The sequence below is a fragment of the Myodes glareolus genome, chromosome 10 (genome assembly GCF_982192425.1).
Source record: "Myodes glareolus chromosome 10, mMyoGla1.1, whole genome shotgun sequence".
Classification (NCBI taxonomy): Eukaryota; Metazoa; Chordata; class Mammalia; order Rodentia; family Cricetidae; genus Myodes; species Myodes glareolus.
Genome location: NC_142035.1, coordinates 68,234,154 through 68,260,663, shown reverse-complemented (window position 1 = coordinate 68,260,663; position 26,510 = coordinate 68,234,154). Strand labels below are relative to the sequence as shown.

General features: G+C 37.8%; 1 protein-coding gene and 1 pseudogene across 1 annotated transcript in view; both read right to left on the bottom strand.

Moving 5' to 3' along the window:
• Positions 1-7,917: 7,917 nt before the first annotated feature.
• The window catches only part of LOC148120696 (uncharacterized), a 54,718-nt gene continuing 36,125 nt past the window's right edge, over positions 7,918-26,510 (bottom strand). The window contains exons 15-21 of the mRNA XM_087910885.1: positions 26,297-26,423; positions 24,397-24,611; positions 22,550-22,691; positions 14,618-14,832; positions 12,766-12,907; positions 11,042-11,087; positions 7,918-8,243 (exon numbers count right to left, since the gene is read on the bottom strand). Of these exons, the coding sequence (XP_087767011.1) occupies positions 8,215-8,243; positions 11,042-11,087; positions 12,766-12,907; positions 14,618-14,832; positions 22,550-22,691; positions 24,397-24,611; positions 26,297-26,423 (916 nt within the window). The 3' untranslated portion in view covers positions 7,918-8,214. The remainder of the gene's footprint in view (positions 8,244-11,041; positions 11,088-12,765; positions 12,908-14,617; positions 14,833-22,549; positions 22,692-24,396; positions 24,612-26,296; positions 26,424-26,510) is intronic.
• On the bottom strand, positions 20,172-20,701 carry LOC148120697 (endothelial differentiation-related factor 1 pseudogene; annotated as a pseudogene).

The window sequence follows — 26,510 nt, the reverse complement described above, 5'->3', positions numbered from 1 at the left end:
AACCGGAGTCAACAACCACTGGTCATTAATATCACTTAATATTAATGGACTCAATTCACCTATAAAAAGGCACAGACTAAGAGACTGGATACGAAAACAGGATCCAACATTCTGCTGTTTACAAGAAACACAACCCAACCACAAAGACAGACATCTACTCAGAGTAAAGGGTTGGGAAAAGGTTTTTCAAGCAAACGGACCTAAGAAACAAGCAGGTGTGGTCATTCTAATTTCCAACAAAATTGACTTCAAACTAAAATCAATCAGAAGAGATGGAGATGGACATTTTATACTCATAACAGGAACAATTCATCAGGAGGAAGTCTCAATCCTGAATATCTACGCCCCTAATATAAAGCCTCCTACTTATGTAAAAGAAACACTTCTAAAACTCAAGGCAGTCATCAAACCACACACACTAATAGTAGGAGACTTTAACACTCCTCTCTCACCAATGGACAGGTCAATCAGACAGAAACCTAACAGAGAAATAAGAGAATTATTGGAGGTATTGAATCAAATGGACTTAACAGATATCTATAGAACATTCCACCCAAATAGGAAAGAATATACCTTCTTATCTGCAGCTCATGGAACCTTCTCGAAAATTGACCACATACTCGTAACAAAGCAAACTTCCACAGATACAAAAAAATATTAGTAACCACCTGTGTCTTGTCGGATCACCACGGAATAAAGTTAGAATTCAATAACAATTCGAACACCAGAAAGCCTACAAACGCATGGAAGTTGAACAGTCAACTACTGAATCATCCCTGGGTCAAGGAAGAAATAAAGAAATTAAACTCTTCCTTGAATTTAATGAAAATAAAGACACAACATACTCAAACCTATGGGACACTATGAAAGCAGTGCTAAGAGGAAAGTTCATAGCACTAAGTGCCCAATTAAAGAAAACAGAGAAAGCACATATTGGAGACTTAACAGCACACCTGAAAGCTCTGGAAAAAAAAGAAGCAGACTCTCCCAGGAGGAGTAGAAGACTGGAAATAATCAAACCGAGGGCTGAAATCAACAAAATAGAAACACAAAAAACAATCCAAAAATCAACGAAACAAAAATTGGTTCTTGGAGAAAATCAACAAGATTGACAAACCCCTAGCCATACTAATCGAACGGCAGAGAGAGAACACTCAAATTAATAAGATCAGAAATGAAAAAGGGGACATAACAACAGACACAGAGGAAATTCAGAGAATCATTAGATCTTTCTACAAAAGTTTATATGCCACAAAGTTGGAAAATGTACAAGAAATGGATTGGTTTTTAGATAAATACCATTTACCAAAGTTAAATCAAGACCAGGTGAACAATCTAAATAGACCTGTTAGTCGCGAAGAATTAGAAGCTGTTATCAAAAACCTCCTGACCAAAAAAAGCCCAGGGCCAGATGGTTTCAATGCGAAATTCTACCAGAACTTCCAAGAAGAGCTGATACCTATACTCCTTAAGGTATTTCACAATATAGAAAGAGAAGAGTCATTGCCAGACTCTTTTCATGAAGCTGCAGTTACCCTGATAGCAAAAACCACATAAAGACACAACCAAGAAAGAGAATTATAGGCCAATCTCACTCATGAACATTGACGCAAAAATTCTCAACAAAATCCTGGCAAACCGAATCCAAGAACACCTTAGAAAAATTATCCATTATGATCAAGTAGGCTTCATTCCAGAGATGCAGGGCTGGTTCAGCATACGCAAATCTATGAATGTAATCCATCATATAAATAAACTGAAAGAAAAAAACCATATGATCATCTCGTTAGATGCTGAAAAAGCATTTGACAAACTCCAACATCCCTTTATGATAAAAGTGTTGAAGAGATTGGGGATACAAGGATCATACCTAAATATAATAAAAGCTAATTACAGCAAGTCGACAGCTAACATCAAACTGAACGGAGAGAAACTCAAAGCCATTCATTGAAATCAGGAACAAGACAAGGCTGTCCACTCTCCCCATACCTTTTCAATATAGTGCTAGAAGTTCTAGCAATAGCAATACGACAACATAAGGGGATCAAGGGGATTCAAATTGGAAAGGAAGAAGTTAAACTCTCGTTATTTGCAGACGATATGATAGTATACATGAGCGACCCCAAAAACTCTACCAAAGAACTCCTACAGTTGATAAACCCCTTTAGTAATGTGGCAGGGTACAAGATCAACTCCAAAAAATCGGTTGCCCTCCATTACACAAAGGATAAAGAAGCAGAGAGGGAAATCAGAGAAACATCACCTTTCACGATAGTCACAAATAGCATAACATATCGTGGGATAACTCTGACCAAGGAAGTGAAAGACCTATTTGACAAGAATTTTAAGTCTCTGAAGAAAGAAATTGAGGAGGATACCAGAAAATGGAAAGACCTCCCCTGCTCTTGGATTGGGAGGATCAACATAGTAAAAATGGCAATTCTACCAAGAGCAATCTATAGATTCAATGCAATCCCCATCAAAATCCCATCAAACTTCTTCACAGACCTTGAGAGAATAATAATTAATTTTATATGGAAAAACAAAAAACCCAGGATAGCCAAAACAGTCTTATATAATAAAGGAACTTCTGGAGGTATAACCATCCCTGACTTCAAGCTCTATTACACAGCTACAGTATTGAAAACAGCTTGGTACTGGCATAAGAACAGAGAAGTAGACCTATGGAATCGAATAGAAGACCCAGATATTAACCCACAAACCTATGAACACTTGATTTTCGACAAGGGGGCTAAAGGTATGCAATGGAAGAAGGAAAGCATCTTTAACAAATGGTGCTGGCATAACTGGATGTCAACCTGTAGAAGAATGAAAGTAGATCCATATATATCACTATGCACAAAAATCAAGTCCAAATGGATTAAAGACCTCAACATTAATCTGACCACTTTGAACCAGATAGAAGAGAAAGTGGAAAGTAGTCTACAAGACATAGGCACAGGAGACCACTTCCTAGGTAGAACCCCAGTAGCACAGACAATAAGAGAATCAATGAATAAATGGGACCTCCTGAAACTGAGAAGCTTCTGTAAAGCAAAGGACACCGTCAGTAAGACAAAAAGGCTACCTTCTGACTGGGAGAAGATCTTCACCAACCCCTCATCGGATAAAGGCCTAATCTCCAAAATATACAAAGTACTCAAGAAACTAGACACTAAAACTCTAATAAACCCAATTAAAAAATGGGGTGCTGATCTGAACAGAGAATTCTCAACAGAAGAACTTCGAATGGCCAAAAGACACTTAAGGTCATGCTCAACATCCTTAGCAATCAGGGAAATGCAAATCAAAACAACTATGAGATACCATTTTACACCGGTCAGATTAGCTAAAGTCAAAAACACCAATGATAGCCTATGCTGGAGAGGATGTGGAGAGAGGAGAATTCTCATCCATTGTTGCTGGGAATCCAAACTTGTGGAGCCACTGTGGAAATCAGTGTGGCGGTTTCTCAGGAAACTGGGAGTCAACCTCCCTCAAGACCCAGCAATTCAACTCTTTGGAATATACCCAAGAGATGTGCTATCATACCACGAAAGCATTTGTTCAACTATGTTCATAGCAGCACTATTTGTAATAGCCAGAACCTGGAAACAACCTAGGTGCCCCTCAATAGAAGAATGGTTAAAGAAGGTGTGGAACATATATACATTAGAGTTTTACTCAGCGGTTATTAAAACAATGACATCTTGAATTTTGCATGCAAATGGATGGAAATAGAAAATGCTTTACTGAGTGAGGTAAGCCAGACCCAAAAAGAGGAATATGGTATGTATTCATTCATAAGTGGATTCTAGTCATAATTAAAGGTCTTTGAGCCTATTATTTGTGATCCTAGAGAAGCTAAATAAGGTGAACTTGAAGAAAATCATGTAGTTATCCGCCTGGAGATTGGAAATAGACAAGAGTGCCAGAACCTTCCTCTGGCGATGGATGGAGATAGAGACAGAGACCCACATTGGAACACTGGACTTAACTCCCTAGGTCCAAATGAGAAGCAGAAGGAAAGAGAACGTGAGCAAAGAAGGCAAGATCAGAGGGAACCTTCACCTATTGATGGATGGAGATTGAGACAGAGACCCACATTGGAGCACAGGACTGAGCCCCCAAAGGTCCAAATGAGGATCAGAAGGAGGAAGAACATGAAAAAGGAAATCAGGACCGTGAGGGGTGCAATCACCCGCTGATACAAGCGGACTGATCTATTGAGAGTTCACCAAGGCCAGTAGGACTGGGACTGAACAAGCACATGATCCAACCAGATTCTCTGAATGTGGCCGTATTCTCTGAATGTGACTGGCCCGGAGTCTTTCTGAAAAGCCATTGACAATGACACTGGGACTTGTTTCCTCTGCATATACTGGATTTTTGGGATCCAGTCTGTTTGGATACTCACCTTCCTGGACCTGGAGGAAGAGGGGAGGAACTTGAACTTCCCACAGGGCAGGAAACCCTGACTGCTCTTAGGCATGGAGAGGGAGGAGGAGAGGGAGTGGGGGGAATGGGAGGGTGTTGGGAGGAGTGGCGGAAATGGAAACTTTTATAATTTAATAAACTTTGAAAAAAATCATCAAAAAATAATAATATATATATGACTATATTAACTGTGGGTCTCTTCAACATGTATAATATATATATGTATATATATATTAGGACTATAGTTTGAAACATCCGTTGTCAATTCCGTGGGAACCTTTTAATAAGAATTATATTCAGGAGTGGTTAGTTTCTCCTTTTTCACTTTTCCATATGCTATATTATTACTGTTATTTTTGATCTTTACTTTATAATATGGATATACATTCAATAATGTAAAACTATTATGCCACAAATCCCTATTTAAAATTGATTTATGCATATGTTTGATTGTATGTACAAATAATTGAGTTTTGTAACATTTTGTGAATGGTAAAATCAAATATTAAATTATGACCATTTGGTTATCTGTGTAGCATGAAGAGTTATTTTATTGAGTCTGTGATACATTCTTAAACAGGAAACATTAAATGAGAAATTTACTTTTTTATTTACCAATGCCTGTCAGCAAAACATATTTTCTCTTCCTCTGGTGACACCTAAAATTTAGTTCTTTTGATAAAAATCCATATATATAGTTAAGATAAACCATTTAACATAATTGTTAGAAAAATATACTATCTATAAGCATTGATAGGAAATATCTAAAATGTTGATACTAAAAGTTGTGTTTTAAAATCCTCAATAAAATTTTCACTTAAGCAAAAACACTAAGTCAATTTATAATTTTTAAAATACTTTTAATTACTTCAAATATACCTTAGGCAAAAATTAGAATGCATGAAGTTTATTGCATAAAAACATTTCAAAGATTTTTCTAAAACAAATAACACTCAGAAACAAAATTAGAATAAGCCATAAATACATCCTTCCTAAACACTACTGCCTTTTTCATAACAAAATAGTAAATTAAATCAAGTCACTCAGCACATTCATTATTAAATTCTTGCTGCCTTGTATACTATTACCTGTGAATTCAGGTTCTTTCTATAGCATTTTTCGTCAACTATCCTGACACTTTCCTTCTGAATGTGATGTTTCCATCAAGTACATATTCTTCCTTGTTTTGTGTTTTATTCCCTTAAGCAATGTTTTTCCTTGAGGTGCTGTCATTTCTCCTTTAGACTCTTTCACTTCAGTGGTAGTCTGGAAGGGTTTTGAAATTAGATAGTACATGTATTACTTAAAATTTTGAGTAAAAAATGTAAAACCTTTGAATTTTAAGGGAGTACATTTTTCAGACTTTTTAAAAACAACTCTGAGATTCAAGCTTACACCTGTAAGAATGGCCAAGGTCAAAAACATTGATAACTTGTGCTGGAGAGGATGTGGGGTAAAGAGAACACTTCTACATTGCTGATGGGAGTGTTAGCTGCTACAGCCCCTTTAAATATCAGTATGGCGATTTCTCAGAAAATTAGGAAAAAACCTTCCTTAACACCCAGCTTCCCAGTTTACCACATTTGGGTTGTTGGACCCTAGCGTCCAATCACCGAGGAGGAGGAGTCACCCCAAGAGACCATCTCTCATATCACAGCTGATGTAAAAGCATGAAGATTTTATTAATTCTGTCATGACAGGGTCTTCCAGCAGTCGGGAGGCTAGAAGACACTGCATGTCTGGTACAGGCTATTTTTAAAGAGAAAAGCCACAGAAGGAAGGGGTGTCTGGGGGTTGTTCTTTAACTATTATGATTGGCTTATTCAAAAAGGCGATTAGCAATAATTGGCTGGAGAGTGGTTGCCAGATCAGATGAGGTAAGGGGAAACTTCTGAGGGTCACTTTGCCCCTTCCCAGGGACTATGTCAAAACATCAGTAACTGAGTTAACACCTACAGGTTATCTTGCCCCTATTCAGGGAGATGGAAAGTTCCCAACATCTCAGTATGTGCATGCATAGCTGTTATGTCCTTGGTTCCCAGGGGAGGGGAAGTACTGAGAGTTGTCAGAAATGTCTTCAGAATTGTCTTAAAGTTCTACAGGGTATATATCCAAGGAATGCTCAATCATAGCACAAGGGCATGTTCTCAATTATGTTCATAGTAGCATTGTTTGTCACAATCAGAACCTGGAAGCAACCTAAATGCCCCTAGACTGAAGAATGGATAAGGAAAACATGGTACATTTACACAATGAAGTACTACACAACAGAACAAAATAAAGACATCTTGAAATTTGTAGGCAAATGGATGGAGCTAGAAAACATCATATTGAGTGTGGTAACCCAGATCCAGAAAGACAATTATCACATGTACTCACTCATAAGTGGTTTTTAAACGTAAAGCAAAGAAAACAAGCCCACAAATCACAATCTCAGAAAACCTAAACAACAAAGAGGACCCTAAGAGAGACATACATGGATCTAACCGACATGGAAAATAGTAAAAGACAAGATCTCCTGAGTAAATTGAGAACATGGGGACCATGGGAGAGGGTTGAAGGGGAAGGGAGAAGCAGGGAGGGGAGAAGAGAAAAATGTATAAGTCAATAAAATCAATTAAAGAACACAAAGGAATAGAAGAAATTCAGTCTGTTTCTTTTTTTATTATTTTATTTTATTACTTATAAAATACCAATCCAAATTCCCTCCTGCTCCTACTGCCTCCACACATCCTCCCACTTCAACCCCATTCTATCCTTACAGAGTGCAAGGCACCCTTCCTGTGGCAAGTCAAAGACCCTCCCTCCTACATCTAGGTTGAGCAAGGTATACATCCAAAGAGAATAGGATCCCCATAAGCCAGTACATGCAGCAGAGACAACTCCCAGTGCCACTGTCAATGGCCTTCCAATCTGCTCCAGCTGTCAACCACATTCAGAGGGATTAGTCTGATCCCATGCCGTTCACTCCCAGTCCAGTTGGAGTTGGTGAGCTCCCATTAGCTCAGGCAAACTGTCTCAGTGGGTGAATCTCTCATGGTCTTGACCTCTTTGCCCATACTCTCATTCCTTTCACTCTTCAACTGAACCTTGGAGCTCAATCCAGTAGTCCAGTGTGGGTCTCCACCTCTATTTCCATCTGTTGTTGGATGAAGGTTCTATGGTGATATTTAAGATAATCATCAGTCTGACTACATGGCAAGGCTATTTCGGGCACCCTCTCCTCTATTGCTTACAGAATTCCCAGAAATTCAGTCTATTTCTACAGTAACTGCAAATTCATGAAGTATTAGGATAGAACTGAATTGTTGCAATAACTTTTGAAATGATTATCCGAGATGTTAGGATTTTATATAGATCAGGAGATGACGAGTATAAAATTTCAACTCATTAGTAAAATGTGGGATTTATTTATTTACTTATTTACTTATTTTTACCAAAGACAGACTACTGATTTCAAGCAGCTTGGAGACACGATCATGGAATATTTAATAAAGCATTTTATTTATAACTGAGTGTGCTATATTGAACATATACAGTTTTGGAAAACATTCCTTAAAATTCTTTTCAATTTTCAGAATATTGGCATGCCTACAATTCTTGCTTTACTCATATACATTTTATTTGTTTATTTATATAAAAATTTCTATAAGCCACATCTAATAAATGATAGATAATAATCTCTCAATACTGAAATATAAAGTATAATCAGTAGATAATCCATTTTCTTATCTGCTACAGAAATTCCTCCAATAGTTTCAAATTGTTCATTATTTGTCAATAGAAATACGGTTGGGTGTCAGTTCCTACAAAGATAAAAAACAAAATATTTGTTAGACTCATTCAAGCACTTAAATTTAATATTCATTTACACCTAAGTTTCAATATCTTGAGTCCTTATTTTATATACTGTGCACACAGCTCCTTAAAAAATCCCAATTACAAGTCTCTTTCCAAAAAAACATCTTCACCCTACCCAATCTTGTTCTTTTAATCTCCCATTCTCTAATTAATTCACTTTTAGCTTGTACCATTGGGTTCAGTTTCTAAATACGTTCTGATCATTTTCTCATTGCAATACATAGAAGAAATCATTCAATCTCTTATTGAAACACCCGAAGAAATCTGTCCTATATTAAGAAATGTTAGAATAAACCTTGTGTATGCCTATTATGTTCATAGAGGCCCACTGAATGTCTTGATTTTAACATTTTACATCAAAACAACCATTTTCCCCAGGATGTTAAATATAGGTTCATGGAGTGAATAGCATTTTGACTAGTCTTAAAGAATCTATAAAATCCTGAAATTCTTTGTGGTTTTGCTACTTTCACTTCAAAGCACTAAATATTTGATCAACAGAAGTAATATTTAGTAGGAAACAAATGGAAAGCAGGAAAGAGAATAATATTAGCAAAATTATTATAGAAAAAATAACAAATCCTAAAACAACCCACAAGGAACAGGTGTAGGGATATTATTTGAAGAAATATGAAATAGAAAACTCCATACATAGAGAAATTTATCAAAATACCCTCAAGCTTGAAGTAGTGTTACACATTTAATTATAGAATTCAAGATGAAGAGGCATGTGGACATCTGGGTGTTCATGGCCACCCCATTATACCAGAGCAGTCAGGAGCATTCTCCTCAAAAAAGTCCTTTATATAGATATTAAGTATAATAAATGCAGGGTCTAAAACATATTATTCATTTTCAGCATACTAATTCTTTTCATGAAGTAGTCTTATCTTACATATGTAAAGATTCTGGTTCAAAGACAAATGCAAGTGAAGTTTCCTCTAACACATCTGATGATAAAAGCAAAGTAATGTCTAAGTCTTGGGTTATAGTTGGTATTCAAAGGAAAAGTTGATACATGGGTTAAAAACATACTAAATCTGACTTTCTGAATTGCCCTCATATGGCCTGCATTTTGATCCCATTGCTATGGTAAATATACAAAAGAGGAAGGAGAATGGAACATGGAGTCAGATGGGCTCATAGTCAACTCATGTATCTCTTCCTTTCTACTTTGCAGAGAGCAAAAATGTGAGCATATTTCCACCTTGCCTGAAGGTCAAAGAGTTTCAACTTGTTCAAAGTTGTTGACAACAAGTGTGACTACACACCCTGACCTAAGTGTATTCTTTTGACATTATGATGACCCACACAGGTAGATCAATGGTCAGGATATTCAAGCAGACTTCTGCTCCTTCTTTTGAAATAGGAGGTTTGACCTTGGGAGTGGCTGCTTTCAGGATACCTGGTCTTGGGTGGGTTCATTGCCTGAACAACTAAACATTAATGACTTGAAGTCTCTAAGCATTGAAGCAAGCAATTGCTTGAGTTGTTATTTGTATAATGTTAAAGCAGTCGTTTGTCTTCTTTCCTCAGTTGTGTTGGGGTGAAAAAGTGTATGGAAAATTAAACATTGGGATTTTAGTATTCACTGGAATGCCCTCCTGGTACTATTAATTTTCCTCGCATATACATGCCCTTTACTTCTCTTCTAATCTGCATGCCTCTACCCTGGTAAGTGGTAATTTTGTCCAAGCCGGTTTCCATCAATCATTTGTAATGATGGGCTGTTCAGAAAACAAAGGATCATCAAACTCCCCAAATTATTGATTAATGATAACCACTTTAAATAAAAATTCAAAGTGTATTCACATTCACAGTCCAATTCAGCATCAAACAAACAAGACCATTTCATTCATCTCTTGCCTATTCATATTATGTTAGCGATACTGTTTTAGTCACAGTAAAATTAGCCTAGGTCCATTAAGAAATAGCCTATAGAATCAGTGTGTGTGTGTGTGTGTGTGTGTGTGTGTGTGTGTGTGTGTGTGTGTGTGACAAAAGTCTCATTTGTCAGATATTGGGATAGACAATGATGACTGGCTGCTTCCTGGTCCCATGTGATCAGGGCATTTTTCCATACTTTTACTTTATCATTAAAGATAAGATGTATTTCATGCAAGTAACAAATAGATGGACTTTGTTCCTTGATCCATTAAGTTAGTCCATGTCTTTTGATTAGAGAATTTTTTTTTTAGTAAATTTTATTAAATTATAAAAGTTTCCATTTCCGCCCCCCCTCCCAACACCCTCCCACTCCCCCCACTCCCCCCCTCCTTCCCCTCCGTCCCCCAGGGCAGTCAGGGTTTCCTGCCCTGTGGGAAGCTCCAGCTCCCTCCCCCTCCCTCCAGGTCCAGGGAGGCGAGCGTCCAGACTGGATCCCCAAAATACAGCATATGCAGAGGAAACAGGTCCCAGTGTCATAGTCAATGGCTTTTCAGAAAGACCCCGGGCCTTGAGGCTATTAATATTTAAAATTATGATTAGAATTTCTTTGTGTTACTTGCAGGCATTGTGTTGCTGATTTTCAGTGTTGTTTATATTCTATGTAGTACCTTGTATTTAGTGATTATGTCTTTGTGTCTTTTTCCAAAAGTTTTGAAAAGTTGTAGAAGAATAATAATGATGAAGTTGTGAATGTTTACACTAGTTAATATAACAAGATAAAGAGGTCAGTGACTATTTAAAATTTGTTTCATAAGTCTATTAACTTTAATTAAATACATGTATTTTGACAGCATACCTCTATTGCTTCTCCATTTATAATTAAATTGGGACTGTTGCTGCATCTGAAAAAAGTCAGATATTATTTAACCTCTATATTAATTAAAGATTTCTAGTTCATGGGCAGAAAATATTTTTGTAAATACAGACCACATCTTCAGTCCTCAACACCAAATCTGTTCTTTAAGTGATCACAAAATGAACCTAAAAGATCTATCTCCTCATCTCAGTTACATCACTTGTAATTGCAAAATAATAACTTCCAGTAGGGACAAAAGTATACAATGTCTCCTAGTACGTGGGACACAATGTGGAACCTAAAAATAAGACTGAGTAAAATATGTATACTGCCAAGCTTAAAGTTGCTTAAAAAGTAAGCCAAAGCATGTCAATGTCGACCTAGAGTTCTGTGTAGGAATAATCATTTTTATTTATGCACCCATGGTGTGAAAGTCCTTCTGTATATGTTTTGCTTTTATTGGTTAATGAATGAAACTGTTTCAGTCAGTGGTTTAGCAGAATAGAGTCAGGCGGGAAAAATAAACTGAATGCTGGGAGAAAGAAAGCAGAGTCAATGAGAAGTCATGTAGCCCTGCCAGAGACAGATTCAAGGAATGGGACTTTATCTGGTAAGTCACAGACATATGGCAATAGACGAATTAATGGAGGTGGATTAGTTTAGGATATAAGAGTTAGCCAAAAGTACGCTTAAGCTATTGGCCAAACAGTATTACAATTGGAATAGATTTGTGTGTGATTATTTCATGTCTGGGCAGGCAGAAACAAACTAGTAGTTTCCCCCTACACACCAATCTATGTGTTTATCTGGTGTAGGTCTGTGTCAGGATGTACACATATACATGTCATGGAGCATTTGTCTATGTCAGCTGACAAATACTGAGACAACTTGTTCTCTCCTTTCACATGTGGGTTCTGGAAATTGAACTGAAGTTGTTAGGCTTCACAACAAAACCTTCTAAACACGGAGCCACCTTGTCTGTTCAGGAGTGATCATTTCCTAAAAGGCACTTTGCATTCAGATTTCAAATGAATTTCAAAAGAATAAATTCACTTACATACTTGTAAAATTTGTAAATGATGTCTCATAAAACTAAGAACACCAGGAACTTTCCAAGTTTATAAAATTTCTGGTTTTGTTTACTCTCTCTTTGCCCATGTAGTGTGTGTGTGTGTGTGTGTGTGTGTGTGTGTGTGTTTGATGGGGGTGTAGTAATAACGTGTTGGAGAACACACTTATGTTGGGAAAACTTACTTCCAGTATTTTTCTCTCTCTTTTCCACTTTGTGTTTTTGAAACAAGGGTCCACACTGAACCTAGAGCTCACACTTTATTCTTATTCTAGACCAGCCTGACTGAGAACTATGGGATTCCCCTCTTCTCACACACTCCCCATCACTACAGTGACAGTCACTATGCCAAGCTTTCAGGTGGATGCTGTGCTTCTGAACTCATGCCCGTGCAATGGCACAGTAGCACAGTTTCCCAGTGAAGGCCTCTCTCTAATCACTCTACTTTGTTTTTTTATCATGTTTCACTCTGACCTTAACCTAGGAATTATAGACTACAAAGCCTAGTAGTTAACAAAGTTGAAAACAAGAACTACACCAGAACTGTAAAACTGAAAGCATAACCGACCATGCCTAGGCAGGGTTCTAGGCCACTGGTTGATAGCTGAGAGTTTGAGGGCAATGCTGACATGTATTCTCTTGGAAGAAGACTTACTCTGGGTCCTGGGTTGCTATCAAAATAGCCAGCAGAAGAGCACCCGGTGAAAGGCCTTGAGTTTTGTGCATTTACTGCGGATCTGCTGGGCTGCATTTCCATGTTAAGTTTTGTTCTGCTCATCTCCAAATTCTTGTTACTCCTGCAAAGATTGGAAAGGGTAAAGTCTAAAGCGGTCACTTCCTCCTGAATGTCTAGTAAGTTACCTGCATTTTAACAATACTGCCATGAGAATAAATGAAATTTTCATGGAATGGCATATTAAAAGTGTCTGTGAGTTTTCCAGCTGTATGCGTTTGAGGGCACACAATTTCTCCAAAGGCAGTTCACGTAATTGTAGAGGTATTCCAAATGAAATTAGATTTTTAAAGGAGGAGGGCTAGGTACAGCTATTAGAGGTGTGCAGCTTGACCAATAAAACTACTTCAATTAAGAGTGGACATATTTATAATATTCTTCACGATGTTATTGGACTATGCAGTAGGCTATATGAATAGTAAAATATGATACATATGATCCTGGATGTTCACTTTCTTGATTAGAGAGATTTATTACATGAAAATTCATTTTAGCATTAGATTGTGATGCTTGATAAGCTAAAATGAAACATCTAGGAATATGTGGATTTCATTACTGTGGAATTTCTGTCCTCTTGACAAGATATGGCTTTTGTCCTCTAAACTTTTAGACATTGTAATTATCTGCAGAGAATTGTTAAGAACACTGGGCCTCTTATCTTTATATGGAATTGGGACTTCATGGGTCCGTACTTATCCATGAGGACATATTGATAACTAATTGTTGCACAAAAGGAAAGAATCTTCTTTTGTGTTTCCTTTAGCTCCCCGTCAGTTCTCCCTGTTCCTATGAGTAAGTGTTCACCCAAGTTCTTGTAACTTTCACTGATTCCACTCACTGCCATACAAAGCCAGGATGAGCAGAGTGGTCTGTGTGTCAGCACTGCAAGTGACAATCTTCATGCTTTCCATGAATGAGGTCAGTCATTTGCAGACCAGTTAGTGGATTTTACAAATATCATCTTTTGAAAACATGGGAAAATATTTGCCTTCCCCTTATGTGCACCTCATGTTAAGACATGAGTATTATAATTAAACATTTTACATGGGGAATAATACATAACAAACTGCGGGAGAATGTGATAGTGGAACTGTTAATAATAATAATAATAATAAAAAGACTCAAAGAAGCATAAGACATAGTTACATCACCAAGGCAACACAGGTGGAAATTGTCTATATATTCTCCAAAAACCTTCACATTTAACAATTTTAAACCATTGTTTATAATCTAGGCTTTTCTCCTCATATTAATCTTTTCCTGTAGCACACTATGCATTTATGGAGACCATAGAAACTCAAAGGAATATTTTGTCTTCTGGCTCCCTCTAGTGGTAAGGTCAAAGTTCACAGCAAAGAAAATTATTTAGCGATTCCCAGACTATGCCTGGGGAAGCAGAGGTGGTGGTACTTTTACCCTTGGCTTTAAGATACACTATCCTAAAGATAGTTCAACATTCCATATTTACTTTTATGGTAATGCTAACAGAAAGTTTTATGTAAATATTTCTTTCTTAATTAGATTGTTTTAAAACTACATAGCTGAAAATATATTTGATTTGACTAAGTATATCAAATTATCATGTATAATAAAAAGCAGAAAGCATCATAATCTTTTACCACGTAAAATTAACTTTCTGTAATATTATTTCCCAAAATTATATCAGCAAATTAATATTAATCTTATAAGAATTTCACAAATAGTATTTTGCTAAAATTACGTTTTAGACAAATTGCTGAACTATAGGCTTTCTACATATATGTAAGTTCCTTACTCGTTTAGGTAACACTGAAGTGATTTTCTGAAGTTTTGTTCTTCTTGATAGAGGTATTTATATCGCTCCAGTTTGAATAAATTTAGTTCTCTGCTAGCTTTCAGGTAAGGGAGCATAGATTTTAGGTATCTAACATTGGCTTCCATCGCATTTATTATTGAAGTTGTGCCGTTCTCTCTTAAGAATTCCGAATATGGTTTAGCTGTTGCTTGTGCCTGAAACATTAAATGCTGATATTAAAACTCTATTTTGTATGTCAAAATCAATTGTACTCAGCTAATACAAGGTGCTTGATGACTATAGCTTTAAGCTAGTGAGTCAGAGAAAATTCAAACATACAGTAAGGAAGAGATGCTAGAATTCTAAGGACATAAAAATTTTCAAAAAGCTTTGCTTGGTCAGGAGATGGTTAAGACATTGGCTTTAATCTCTTTGCAGCTTCAAGAACTATTTGAAAACAGAAACCTCTGCAAAAGTATAAACCACAAAATGTTCCTAGAAGCTTGCCACCTTTCATCACCCAGCTTTGTGATCTAGACAAGAGCAGAAATAACTGGAGGGGTTGGCGAGGGGGGGGGAGCATGCACAGAAACAGAAGTGGTCCATACCCTGTACTCAGCAAAACCAACCTGGCTTGCAGTTTTTGCCTTTATATATCAACCTCAAATGAGGAATGGGAGCTCTCCTTACAGCACTGCATCACATGGGGGAACTCCCAGCTAGCTGGCATAAGAATTAAACCTTGGTTTTGCATTCTGGACTTGACTGGATTCTGGTGGTCTCTCTGGGGGTCTCAACTTAAGAAAAACAGAATCTCAAATCTTCATCCATATCAGCTGTATAAAATCAGCAAAGTTGGGCGGTGGTGGCGCATGCCATTAATCCCAGACTCAGAAGGCAGAGACAGATGAACTTCTGTGAGTTCCAGGCCAGCATGGTTTAAAGAACTAGTTCAAGGACAGCTAGGGCTGTAATATGGAGAAACCTTGTCTCGAACCCCCTCCCCCCAAATCATCACAAAGATGGACTTGTTCAGTTGTTTGTGAGGCACAGGACATCAAACCCAGATCTTGCCATATGCTAGGTACATGCTCTAAGACATGCACTACATCATCAGTATTAAAATGTGGTCTGTCCTGTATTTATAAAAGAAAGAGACATAAAGGGTACAAAGGCATTATTAGTGGAAACCCATGGACCACAAAGAAACTGGAAATTATAACGGTAATGAAACTTGGAGGAAGAGACTATTGCTACATATTAGGTCAATATTGGATTTACTTGATATATAAGCTAAAAAAATCTATGAATATCTAGTTTATATATTATCCACATAGAAACTGTCAAAAATGGGAGTGTAAATGACCTCTAATGAGATCAAACGTGGGTGTCACTGTAAATCCACACTCGACACAGGACCATAGATCCAATTATTCAGAAAATGCTGAGCCAGTGTCACGGATTATCTAATGGACCTCGGTGTCTTGACCTTAAAACATGGTCATCGTTGGACTGAATGGGAAGCCAAGATAATGAGTTCAGCATAAAAGGATTTCTAAAAGTTTCTTTTAGAATGACATGAATTCCAACACAATTCCTAGGAGATTTAAAGCTCTTAAGAGAAATGTGGCAGTTGCTTGCTCACTTGGTTGAAGGGAGACCAATACAAGTTTGCATAAATACATACAAACAAACAAACACATATTTGTGTATAACAATAGCAGTAAAAAAGATGTTATCAACTTAAGGAGAAGATAGGAGGGGTTTGAGGTAGGGTTGCTAGGAAGGGAAGAAGGGATAAAAAAAAGGTGAAGAGTAATGTAATTTATTTCATTTAAGATTATGTTCATTTGCTCAACTGTGTTCATACCAACATTATTCTTAATAGCCAGAACCTAGAAACAACATAGATGCCCATCAACTGAAGAGTGAATAAAGAAAATGCAGTACCTATACACAATGGAGTACTACTCAGCAGTAAAAAACAATAACATGTTGAAATTTGCATGCAAATGGATGGAACTAGAAAAAACCATCCTGAGTGAGGTAACTCAGACCCAGATAGAGAAACATTTTATGTACTCAGTTGTGTGTATTAGATGTATAGTATAACAAGTTTATAGTCCATGATCCCAAAGAAGCTAGGCAACAAGGAGAACCATAAAACAGACACATATGGACATTCCTAAGAAGGAGAAACAGACAGGACCTCCTGAGAAAATTAGGAGGGAGAGAAAAGAAAAGGTGGGCGGAGATGGGGAGGAGAGAAGGGAAAGGGGAAGGAAAACATGAGGGAATGGGATGCCCAATAAGGGATAAAGACAGTGAGGGAGAGAAAGGAAAAAGATATCTTGATTGAGAGAGCCATTAAAGGGCTAGAGAGAAACCATAGTACTAAAGAAATTCTCAGGAATTCACAAGGATGACTCTAGCTAGGACTCTAGCAAAGTGGAGAGGACATCTAAATTGGCCTTCCCTTGTAATCAGACTGATGAATACCCTAATTGTCATCATAGAACCTTCAACTAGCAACTAACGGAAGCAGATACAGAAATCTACAGGGAAGCACCTCAGAACAGTCCACGAGAGGGTGGAGTGATAACATGAATAAAGGGGTTAAGAACATAATGGTGATACCCATATAAACTGCTGACCTTAGCTAGTGAGAGCTCACTGACTCTGGACTGATAGTGGGTGAACCTGCATAGGACCAAATTAGGCCCACTGATTATGGGGGACAGTTGTGACAGTTGGGCAGTCTGTGGGGTCACTATCAGTGGGAGCAGGATTTATCCCTAATGCTTGAACTGGCATCTAGCATCACATTCTCTTTGGATGGATACCTTGCTTAACCTAGATACAGGGGTGAGGACCTTAGTCTTTCCTTGAAGTGAAATGTCAGACTTTATTGACCCCTACATGGGAAGCTTTACCCATTCTGAAGAGTGGATAGGAAGGTGGGGTGGGGAAATGTGAAAGAAGCAGCAGGAGGGAAGAGAGTGGGAACTGGGATAGTTATATAAAATAGGAAAAGATTGTATTATAAAATTCTTTATAAAAATTAAAAGAAAAGATTATGTTAAAAACAGAGAAAGACAAAAACTGTATTATTCAAAGAGGCACAGAACTTAAGATGTATAGCTAGAAACAGAATGAGAAAATGATTCAATTGCTCAAACACGGCCTATTTCTAAGGAAAAGGTAGAGGATCTAGGGTATAGCAAAGAGACACAAAGAATGATTTCAGTATTGAGCACTAATTTCTCAGCGTTATCTTGCAAGTTGCACTGTTCCTTCTTGCTAGCCCCCTCTTACAGCCTCGCACTGTTCACTTTGGAATGGTGGGGAGAACAAGTGAATGAACAGTTGGGCAGGTGAATTGGAAATGGCATCACTTCATATGGAGTCTCTATATGAAGGGAAATTATATATGAAGGTATGAAACTCTAATAACCATGACCTAGGTATCACATATGGTAAGGTGGTTTAAAAATTTACTTTTGTGTTGCATAAGGCAGAGAAATGGTGTCCTTGGGGACCAGTGAAGGTGTTGGATTGCCTGGAGTCAGAGGTGCAGGTACTGTTGACTTATTTAAAGCATATTCTTGGAACTGAACTCATGTCTTCTGGAAGATGACTGAGCCAGCTCAGGTTTCTATAAGATCTTAGCATCAGGGCTAGAGAGATGATTCAGCAGTTAATGAGCCTTGTAGCTGTTATTGATTAAAATAATTTAGTTTTCAACTGGGAAGACTATGAAACATGGCTAGCGGTGTGAGTGGGTGGGTTTTTATTTATTTCTTTATTTATTTTGGTTTGTTGAGACAGGGTTTTTCTGTGTAACAGTTCTGGTTATTTTGGAACTTACTTTGTAGACTGGGCTGGCCTTAAACTCACTGAGGTCCAACTGATTCTGCTGGGTGTTAAAGACTTGTACCACCACTGTGCCTGGCTGTGGGTGTGTGTACATTTAATTGTCTAATTTTCATTAGATAAGATGATATACTGTAGGCCAAACATCAAAAATGTGACAGTCAATACTAAGACAAAATTTCCATTTCACAGTACCAACTCCTTAAACTCACTGTGTTAGGCTTCCTGAGTCTTCTTATTCCCCCAGCCAATGTTGCTAGGCCTCCTTATTCCCAAAGGCAAGGTCAGTGCACTATTTGCCAATTCTAAAGGCCCACAATGGAGAACAATCAGAGGCCATAGGGAGTCAAGTCAAAGCAGGAACTCAGTTTATTACTGTGAGTGTCAGCTTATATAGGTTAAGTGACACTATGTGGTATGGGGGTAACTGTATTCAGTGAGAGACAGCCAAACCATCCCTCTGACTGGAGTGGTGTCTCCCTCATTTTTGCTGTCTCAATCTCACGCAGACTCAAGCCAGGCTTATCTCTGTCCTACAGGCCTCAAAGTACAGGTCTGGAACATGTGCCAGGCCGTTTTCTATCTTAAAGGCCTCAAGGTACAGTCCCTGAGATAATTTTGGCACAAATCAGTGGCTATGTTATGAGATAACAAGGCAGAGAGTCTACACTTTCCAGTAGAGCTGTTTGGTCCCGTTGGGTCGGAAGCAACAACTACATACAGGACAGAGCACTGTTCCATTACTCCAAACGATTGCACACCCTCCCAAGTCTTAAACCTGCCCTACCTGAACAGGAGGGAGTTGGAAACAATTTTTCATTTCTAGACTCTTCTCAATTAAGATATTGAGAAAAGAAAAAATATGTTGTCTATGCAACTAAAGTTAAAACTAAAAAGACAAAGGTTGGAAAGATGGCTTAGGAGTTCAGAGTATTGGCTGCTTTTCCAAAAATCCTGATTTCATTCCTGGTGTCTGCATGGAGTCTCACAACCATCTCTAGTACTCAGACACATATGCAGACAAATCATCCATATACACAAATCAATCAATTTTTTTAAATAGTAAAAAAAGACAGATTGGCTTTAATAGGAATTAGCAAACACCAAGTCCCACTGTAGAAGTTATTCTCCTTTACAGAGAGTGCACTGTGTAGTAATATCAATTTAATGGTAGCACACGCTGTCTTTGAGAAACAGCAGAAAGCCAGGAGGAGAACACTGGAACTACTATGGAAAAAATTTATGCCCAGTTCCCTTCAGCTGCAATTCCTTATAATAAAGTAAGTTTGCCTCCAGAATAGTATTTATAATTAGTACATGGAAAAGAATGAAAATCATGATTTGAAGTACTACAGGAGAAAGCAGACAAAAAACCAAAATCCTGGAAATACTAGATAACAACCAAATTCAGATATCTAGTCTGCTTTTGGCAGTTAATTCAAAGAATGAACTAACTTTGAGTAAGGTTTGATAGTTCTAATATCGTAATTTCAACTTCCATTTCTTCGTGAGATTTTAAAAAAGACAATTCTGGAATCATTGTTAGTCTGCAAAATGCTAAATAAATGTAGTGTGTTTTCATCCTAAATTCATTAAACGCCGATTTTTTTTTCACTTTGCAAGGTTTTGCTTTGACAGCAGGTGTGGGTTGAGAGGGCACCCAGGCCTGTGTTCCGTTTGACTATGTGAGGAGACCCACGACAGTGCTGGTGGTCCTGGATCCAGAAGAGCTCAGCCAGAACCACTGGCTTCGAGGCTTTGTGCTCATATCGCCTTTGGCCCCTGCTCGATAGGCTTCCCGATGTCCTTCCCCTGGAGCTTGAGGCCGATGGCCTTCAATTTTGCCCAAAGCCTAGTTATTCGCAATGGCCCGTCCACTTTCACAGTCTGAGATGACTTGTGGCTTTTCATTGATTTTCATGGCCAGGTCCTTCTGCTTCAGGCCCTTGCTCTGCAGGCCCCACTGAATCACTTGGCCCACCTCCAAGGTCGCCCTGTCTTGATACAGCTCCTATGTCTCCCTGTCTTGCTTGGCTGTGTTCTTAAGTGGTAGAATGCTGCTTGTTCTGGCCTGCAACCCATTTCTTGGATGTCTCTACATCTTCTCCTCGTCTCCTGAGCTGCTAAAATGGCCTGCTTAGACTTGGTCTGTGCGACCGTGGAGCCCTTCTTGCACGGGACCAACACGATGGCCCCATTGATCTCAGCCATGGCTATTTCTAATTAAAATGATTTTATGCTAGTTCTGGCCAGGCTATGGTGGCACACGCCTTTAAGCCCAAGGGAGCACTAGGGAGGCAGAGGCAGGCAGATCTCTGTAATTTCAAGGTCAGCCTGGTCTATAAGATCTAATTCCACGACAGGTTCCAAAGCTACAGAGAAACCCTGTCTCAAAAAAGTCAGATATTATTTAACCTCTATATTAATTAAAGATTTCTAGTTCATGGGCAGAAAATATTTTTGTAAATACAGACCACATCTTCAGTCCTTAACACCAAATCTGTTCTTTAAGTGATCACAAAATGAACCTAAAAGTTCTATCTCCTCATCTTAGTTACATCACTTGTAATTGCAAAATAATAACTTCCAGTAGGGACAAAAGTATACAATGTCTCCTAGTACGTGGGACACAATGTGGAACCTAAAAATAAGATTGAGTAAAATATGTATACTGCCAAGCTTAAAGTTGCTTAAAAAAAAGCCAAAGCATGTCAATGTCGACTTAGAGTTCTGTGTAGGAATAATCATTTTTATTTATGCACCCATGGTGTGAAAGTCCTTCTGTATATGTTTTGCTTTTATTGGTTAATGAATGAAACTGTTTCAGTCAGTGGTTTAGCAGAGTAGAGTCAGGAGGGAAAAATAAACTGAATGCTGGGAGAAAGAAAGCAGAGTCAATGAGAAGTCATGTAGCCCTGCCAGAGACAGATTCAAGGAATGGGACTTTATCTGGTAAGTCACAGACATATGGCAATAGACGAATTAATGGAGGTGGATTAGTTTAGGATATAAGAGTTAGCCAAAAGTACGCTTAAGCTATTGGGCAAACAGTATTACAATTGGAATAGATTTGTGTGTGATTATTTCATGTCTGGGCAGTCAGAAACAAACAAGTAGTTTCCCCCTACACACCAATCTATGTGTTTATCTGGTGTAGGTCTGTGTCAGGATGTACACATATACATGTCATGGAGCATTTGTCTATGTCAGCTGACAAATACTGAGACAACTTGTTCTCTCCTTTCACATGTGGGTTCTGGAAATTGAACTGAAGTTGTTCGGCTTCACAACAAAACCTAAACACGGAGCCACCTTGTCTGTTCAGGAGTGATCATTTCCTAAAAGGCACTTTGCATTCAGATTTCAAATGAATTTCAAAAGAATAAATTCACTTACATACTTGTAAAATTTGTAAATGATGTCTCATAAAACTAAGAACACCAGGAACTTTCCAAGTTTATAAAATTTCTGGTTTTGTTTACTCTCTCTTTGCCCATGTAGTGTGTGTGTGTGTGTGTGTGTGTGTGTGTGTTTGATGGGGGTGTAGTAATAACGTGTTGGAGAACACACTTATGTTGGGAAAACTTACTTCCAGTATTTTTCTCTCTCTTTTCCACTTTGTGTTTTTGAAACAAGGGTCCACACTGAACCTAGAGCTCACACTTTATTCTTATTCTAGACCAGCCTGACTGAGAACTATGGGATTCCCCTCTTCTCACGCACTCCCCATCACTACAGTGACAGTCACTATGCCAAGCTTTCAGGTGGATGCTGTGCTTCTGAACTCATGCCCGTGCAATGGCACAGTAGCACAGTTTCCCAGTGGAGGCCTCTCTCTAATCACTCTACTTTGTTTTTTTATCATGTTTCACTCTGACCTTAACCTAGGAATTGTAGACTACAAAGCCTAGTAGTTAACAAAGTTGAAAACAAGAACTACACCAGAACTGTAAAACTGAAAGCATAACCGACCATGCCTAGGCAGGGTTCTAGGCCACTGGTTGATAGCTGAGAGTTTGAGGGCAATGCTGACATGTATTCTCTTGGAAGAAGACTTACTCTGGGTCCTGGGTTGCTATCAAAATAGCCAGCAGAAGAGCACCCGGTGAAAGGCCTTGAGTTTTGTGCATTTACTGCGGATCTGCTGGGCTGCATTTCCATGTTAAGTTTTGTTCTGCTCATCTCCAAATTCTTGTTACTCCTGCAAAGATTGGAAAGGGTAAAGTCTAAAGCGGTCACTTCCTCCTGAATGTCTAGTAAGTTACCTGCATTTTAACAATACTGCCATGAGAATAAATGAAATTTTCATGGAATGGCATATTAAAAGTGTCTGTGAGTTTTCCAGCTGTATGCGTTTGAGGGCACACAATTTCTCCAAAGGCAGTTCACGTAATTGTAGAGGTATTCCAAATGAAATTAGATTTTTAAAGGAGGAGGGCTAGGTACAGCTATTAGAGGTGTGCAGCTTGACCAATAAAACTACTTCAATTAAGAGTGGACATATTTATAATATTCTTCACGATGATATTGGACTATGCAGTAGGCTATATGAATAGTAAAATATGATACATATGATCCTGGATGTTCACTTTCTTGATTAGAGAGATTTATTACATGAAAATTCATTTTAGCATTAGATTGTGATGCTTGATAAGCTAAAATGAAACATCTAGGAATATGTGGATTTCATTACTGTGGAATTTCTGTCCTCTTGACAAGATATGGCTTTTGTCCTCTAAACTTTTAGATATTGTAATTATCTGCAGAGAATTGTTAAGAACACTGGGCCTCTTATCTTTATATGGAATTGGGACTTCATGGGTCCGTACTTATCCATGAGGACATATTGATAACTAATTGTTGCACAAAAGGAAAGAATCTTCTTTTGTGTTTCCTTTAGCTCCCCGTCAGTTCTCCCTGTTCCTATGAGTAAGTGTTCACCCAAGTTCTTGTAACTTTCACTGATTCCACTCACTGCCATACAAAGCCAGGATGAGCAGAGTGGTCTGTGTGTCAGCACTGCAAGTGACAATCTTCATGCTTTCCATGAATGAGGTCAGTCATTTGCAGACCAGTTAGTGGATTTTACAAATATCATCTTTTGAAAACATGGGAAAATATTTGCCTTCCCCTTATGTGCACCTCATGTTAAGACATGAGTATTATAATTAAACATTTTACATGGGGAATAATACATAACAAACTGCGGGAGAATGTGATAGTGGAACTGTTAATAATAATAATAATAAAAAGACTCAAAGAAGCATAAGACATAGTTACATCACCAAGGCAACACAGGTGGAAGTTGTCTATATATTCTCCAAAAACCTTCATCTAACAATTTTAAACCATTGTTTATAATCTAGGCTTTTCTCCTCATATTAATCTTTTCCTGTAGCACACTATGCATTTATGGAGACCATAGAAACTCAAAAGAATATTATGTCTTATGGCTCCCTCTAGTGGTAAGGTCAAAGTTCACAGCAAAGAAAATTATTTAGCGATTCCCAGACTATGCCTGGGGAAGCAGAGGTGGTGGTACTTTTACCCTTGGCTTTAAGATACACTATCCTAAAGATAGTTCAACATTCCATATTTATTTTTATGGTAATGCTAACAGAAAGTTTTATGTAAATATTTCTTTCTTAATTAGATTGTTTCAAAACTACATAGCTGAAAATATATTTGATTTGACTAAGTATATCAAATTATCATGTATAATAAAAAGCAGAAAGCATCATAATCTTTTACCACGTAAAATTAACTTTCTGTAATATTATTTCCCAAAATTATATCAGCAAATTAATATTAATCTTATAAGAATTTCACAAATAGTATTTTGCTAAAATTACGTTTTAGACAAATTGCTGAACTATAGGCTTTCTACATATATGTATGTTCCTTACTCGTTTAGGTAACACTGAAGTGATTTTCTGAAGTTTTGTTCTTCTTGATAGAGGTATTTATATCGCTCCAGTTTGAATAAATTTAGTTCTCTGCTAGCTTTCAGGTAAGGAAGCATAGATTTTAGGTATCTAACATTGGCTTCCATCGCATTTATTATTGAAGTTGTGCCGTTCTCTCTTAAGAATTCCGAATATGGTTTAGCTGTTGCTTGTGCCTGAAACATTAAATGCTGATATTAAAACTCTATTTTGTATGTCAAAATCAATTGTACTCAGCTAATACAAGGTGCTTGATGACTATAGCTTTAAGCTAGTGAGTCAGAGAAAATTCAAACATACAGTAAGGAAGAGATGCTAGAATTCTAAGGACATAAAATTTTCAAAAAGCTTTGCTTGGTCAGGAGATGGTTAAGACATTGGCTTTAATCTCTTTGCAGCTTCAAGAACTATTTGAAAACAGAAACCTCTGCAAAAGTATAAACCACAAAATGTTCTTAGAAGCTTGCCACCTGTCATCACCCAGCTTTGTGATCTAGACAAGAGCAGAAATAACTGGAGGGGTTGGCGGGGGGTGGGGGGAAGCATGCACAGAAACAGAAGTGGTCCATACCCTGTACTCAGCAAAACCAACCTGGCTTGCAGTTTTTGCCTTTATATATCAACCTCAAATGAGGAATGGGAGCTCTCCTTACAGCACTGCATCACATGGGGGAACTCCCAGCTAGCTGGCATAAGAATTAAACCTTGGTTTTGCATTCTGGACTTGACTGGATTCTGGTGGTCTCTCTGGGGGTCTCAACTTAAGAAAAACAGAATCTCAAGTCTTCATCCATATCAGCTGTATAAAATCAGCAAAGTTGGGCGGTGGTGGCGCATGCCATTAATCCCAGACTCAGAAGGCAGAGACAGACGAACTTCTGTGAGTTCCAGGCCAGCATGGTTTAAAGAACTAGCTCAAGGACAGCTAGGGCTGTAATATGGAGAAACCTTGTCTCGAACCCCCCCTCCCTCAAATCATCACAAAGATGGACTTGTTCAGTTGTTTGTGAGGCACAGGACATCAAACCCAGATCTTGCCATATGCTAGGTACATGCTCTAAGACATGCACTACATCGTCAGTATTAAAATGTGGTCTGTCCTGTATTTATAAAAGAAAGAGACATAAAGGGTACAAAGGCATTATTAGTGGAAACCCATGGACCACAAAGAAACTGGAAATTATAACGGTAATGAAACTTGGAGGAAGAGACTATTGCTATATATTAGGTCAATATTGGATTTACTTGATATATAAGCTAAAAAAAATCTATGAATATCTAGTTTATATATTATCCACATAGAAACTGTCAAAAATGGGAGTGTAAATGACCTCTAATGAGATCAAACGTGGGTGTCACTGTAAATCCACACTCGACACAGGACCATAGATCCAATTATTCAGAAAATGCTGAGCCAGTGTCACGGATTTTCTAATGGACCTCGGTGTCTTGACCTTAAAATACAAGTACAGAATTTATTTTGAAACTAAATATGATTATAAAATTATTGTATGATAGAGAGACATACATACATTGAAAACGTCTAATTTTACAATTGAAATGATTGCATTTCATGGATGATAATTGTGTATCAATAAATTTAACAAAAAATACCTTTTTGGTCATAACCTAGGCTCACGTATTGCTTGCCTTCAAACTCTGGAGAAGTATCAAGTTACAGAAGAATCAAAGGATATAGTTTCAATAGAAAAAGAAAAATATTTCCTTTGCTATCAAGTCTCTCACACTAACAAATGTATTTATTTCACTGCTCAAAGTACTGAAAGAATTATATTTTTATTTTTTTAAAATATTTTCTCCAATTAAATGAATTCTGCTCCCAAAACTTATTAAGCCTTACCGAGAGCTGCGGCAGTGAATCTGCAGTGCTCATGCCGGATACGCAGGCTTCATAATCTCTGCAAATGTCACACTCTTCAATTTTATGTGCCAGAGGTATCTTCTTAAAGGGCTTCCCAATAATGTGACTATGAAATAAATGAATGTGCATTAGCAATAACTGCTTAATAATTGTTAAGGGTAAATACTTATAACTCTATGTTTTATCATAAATA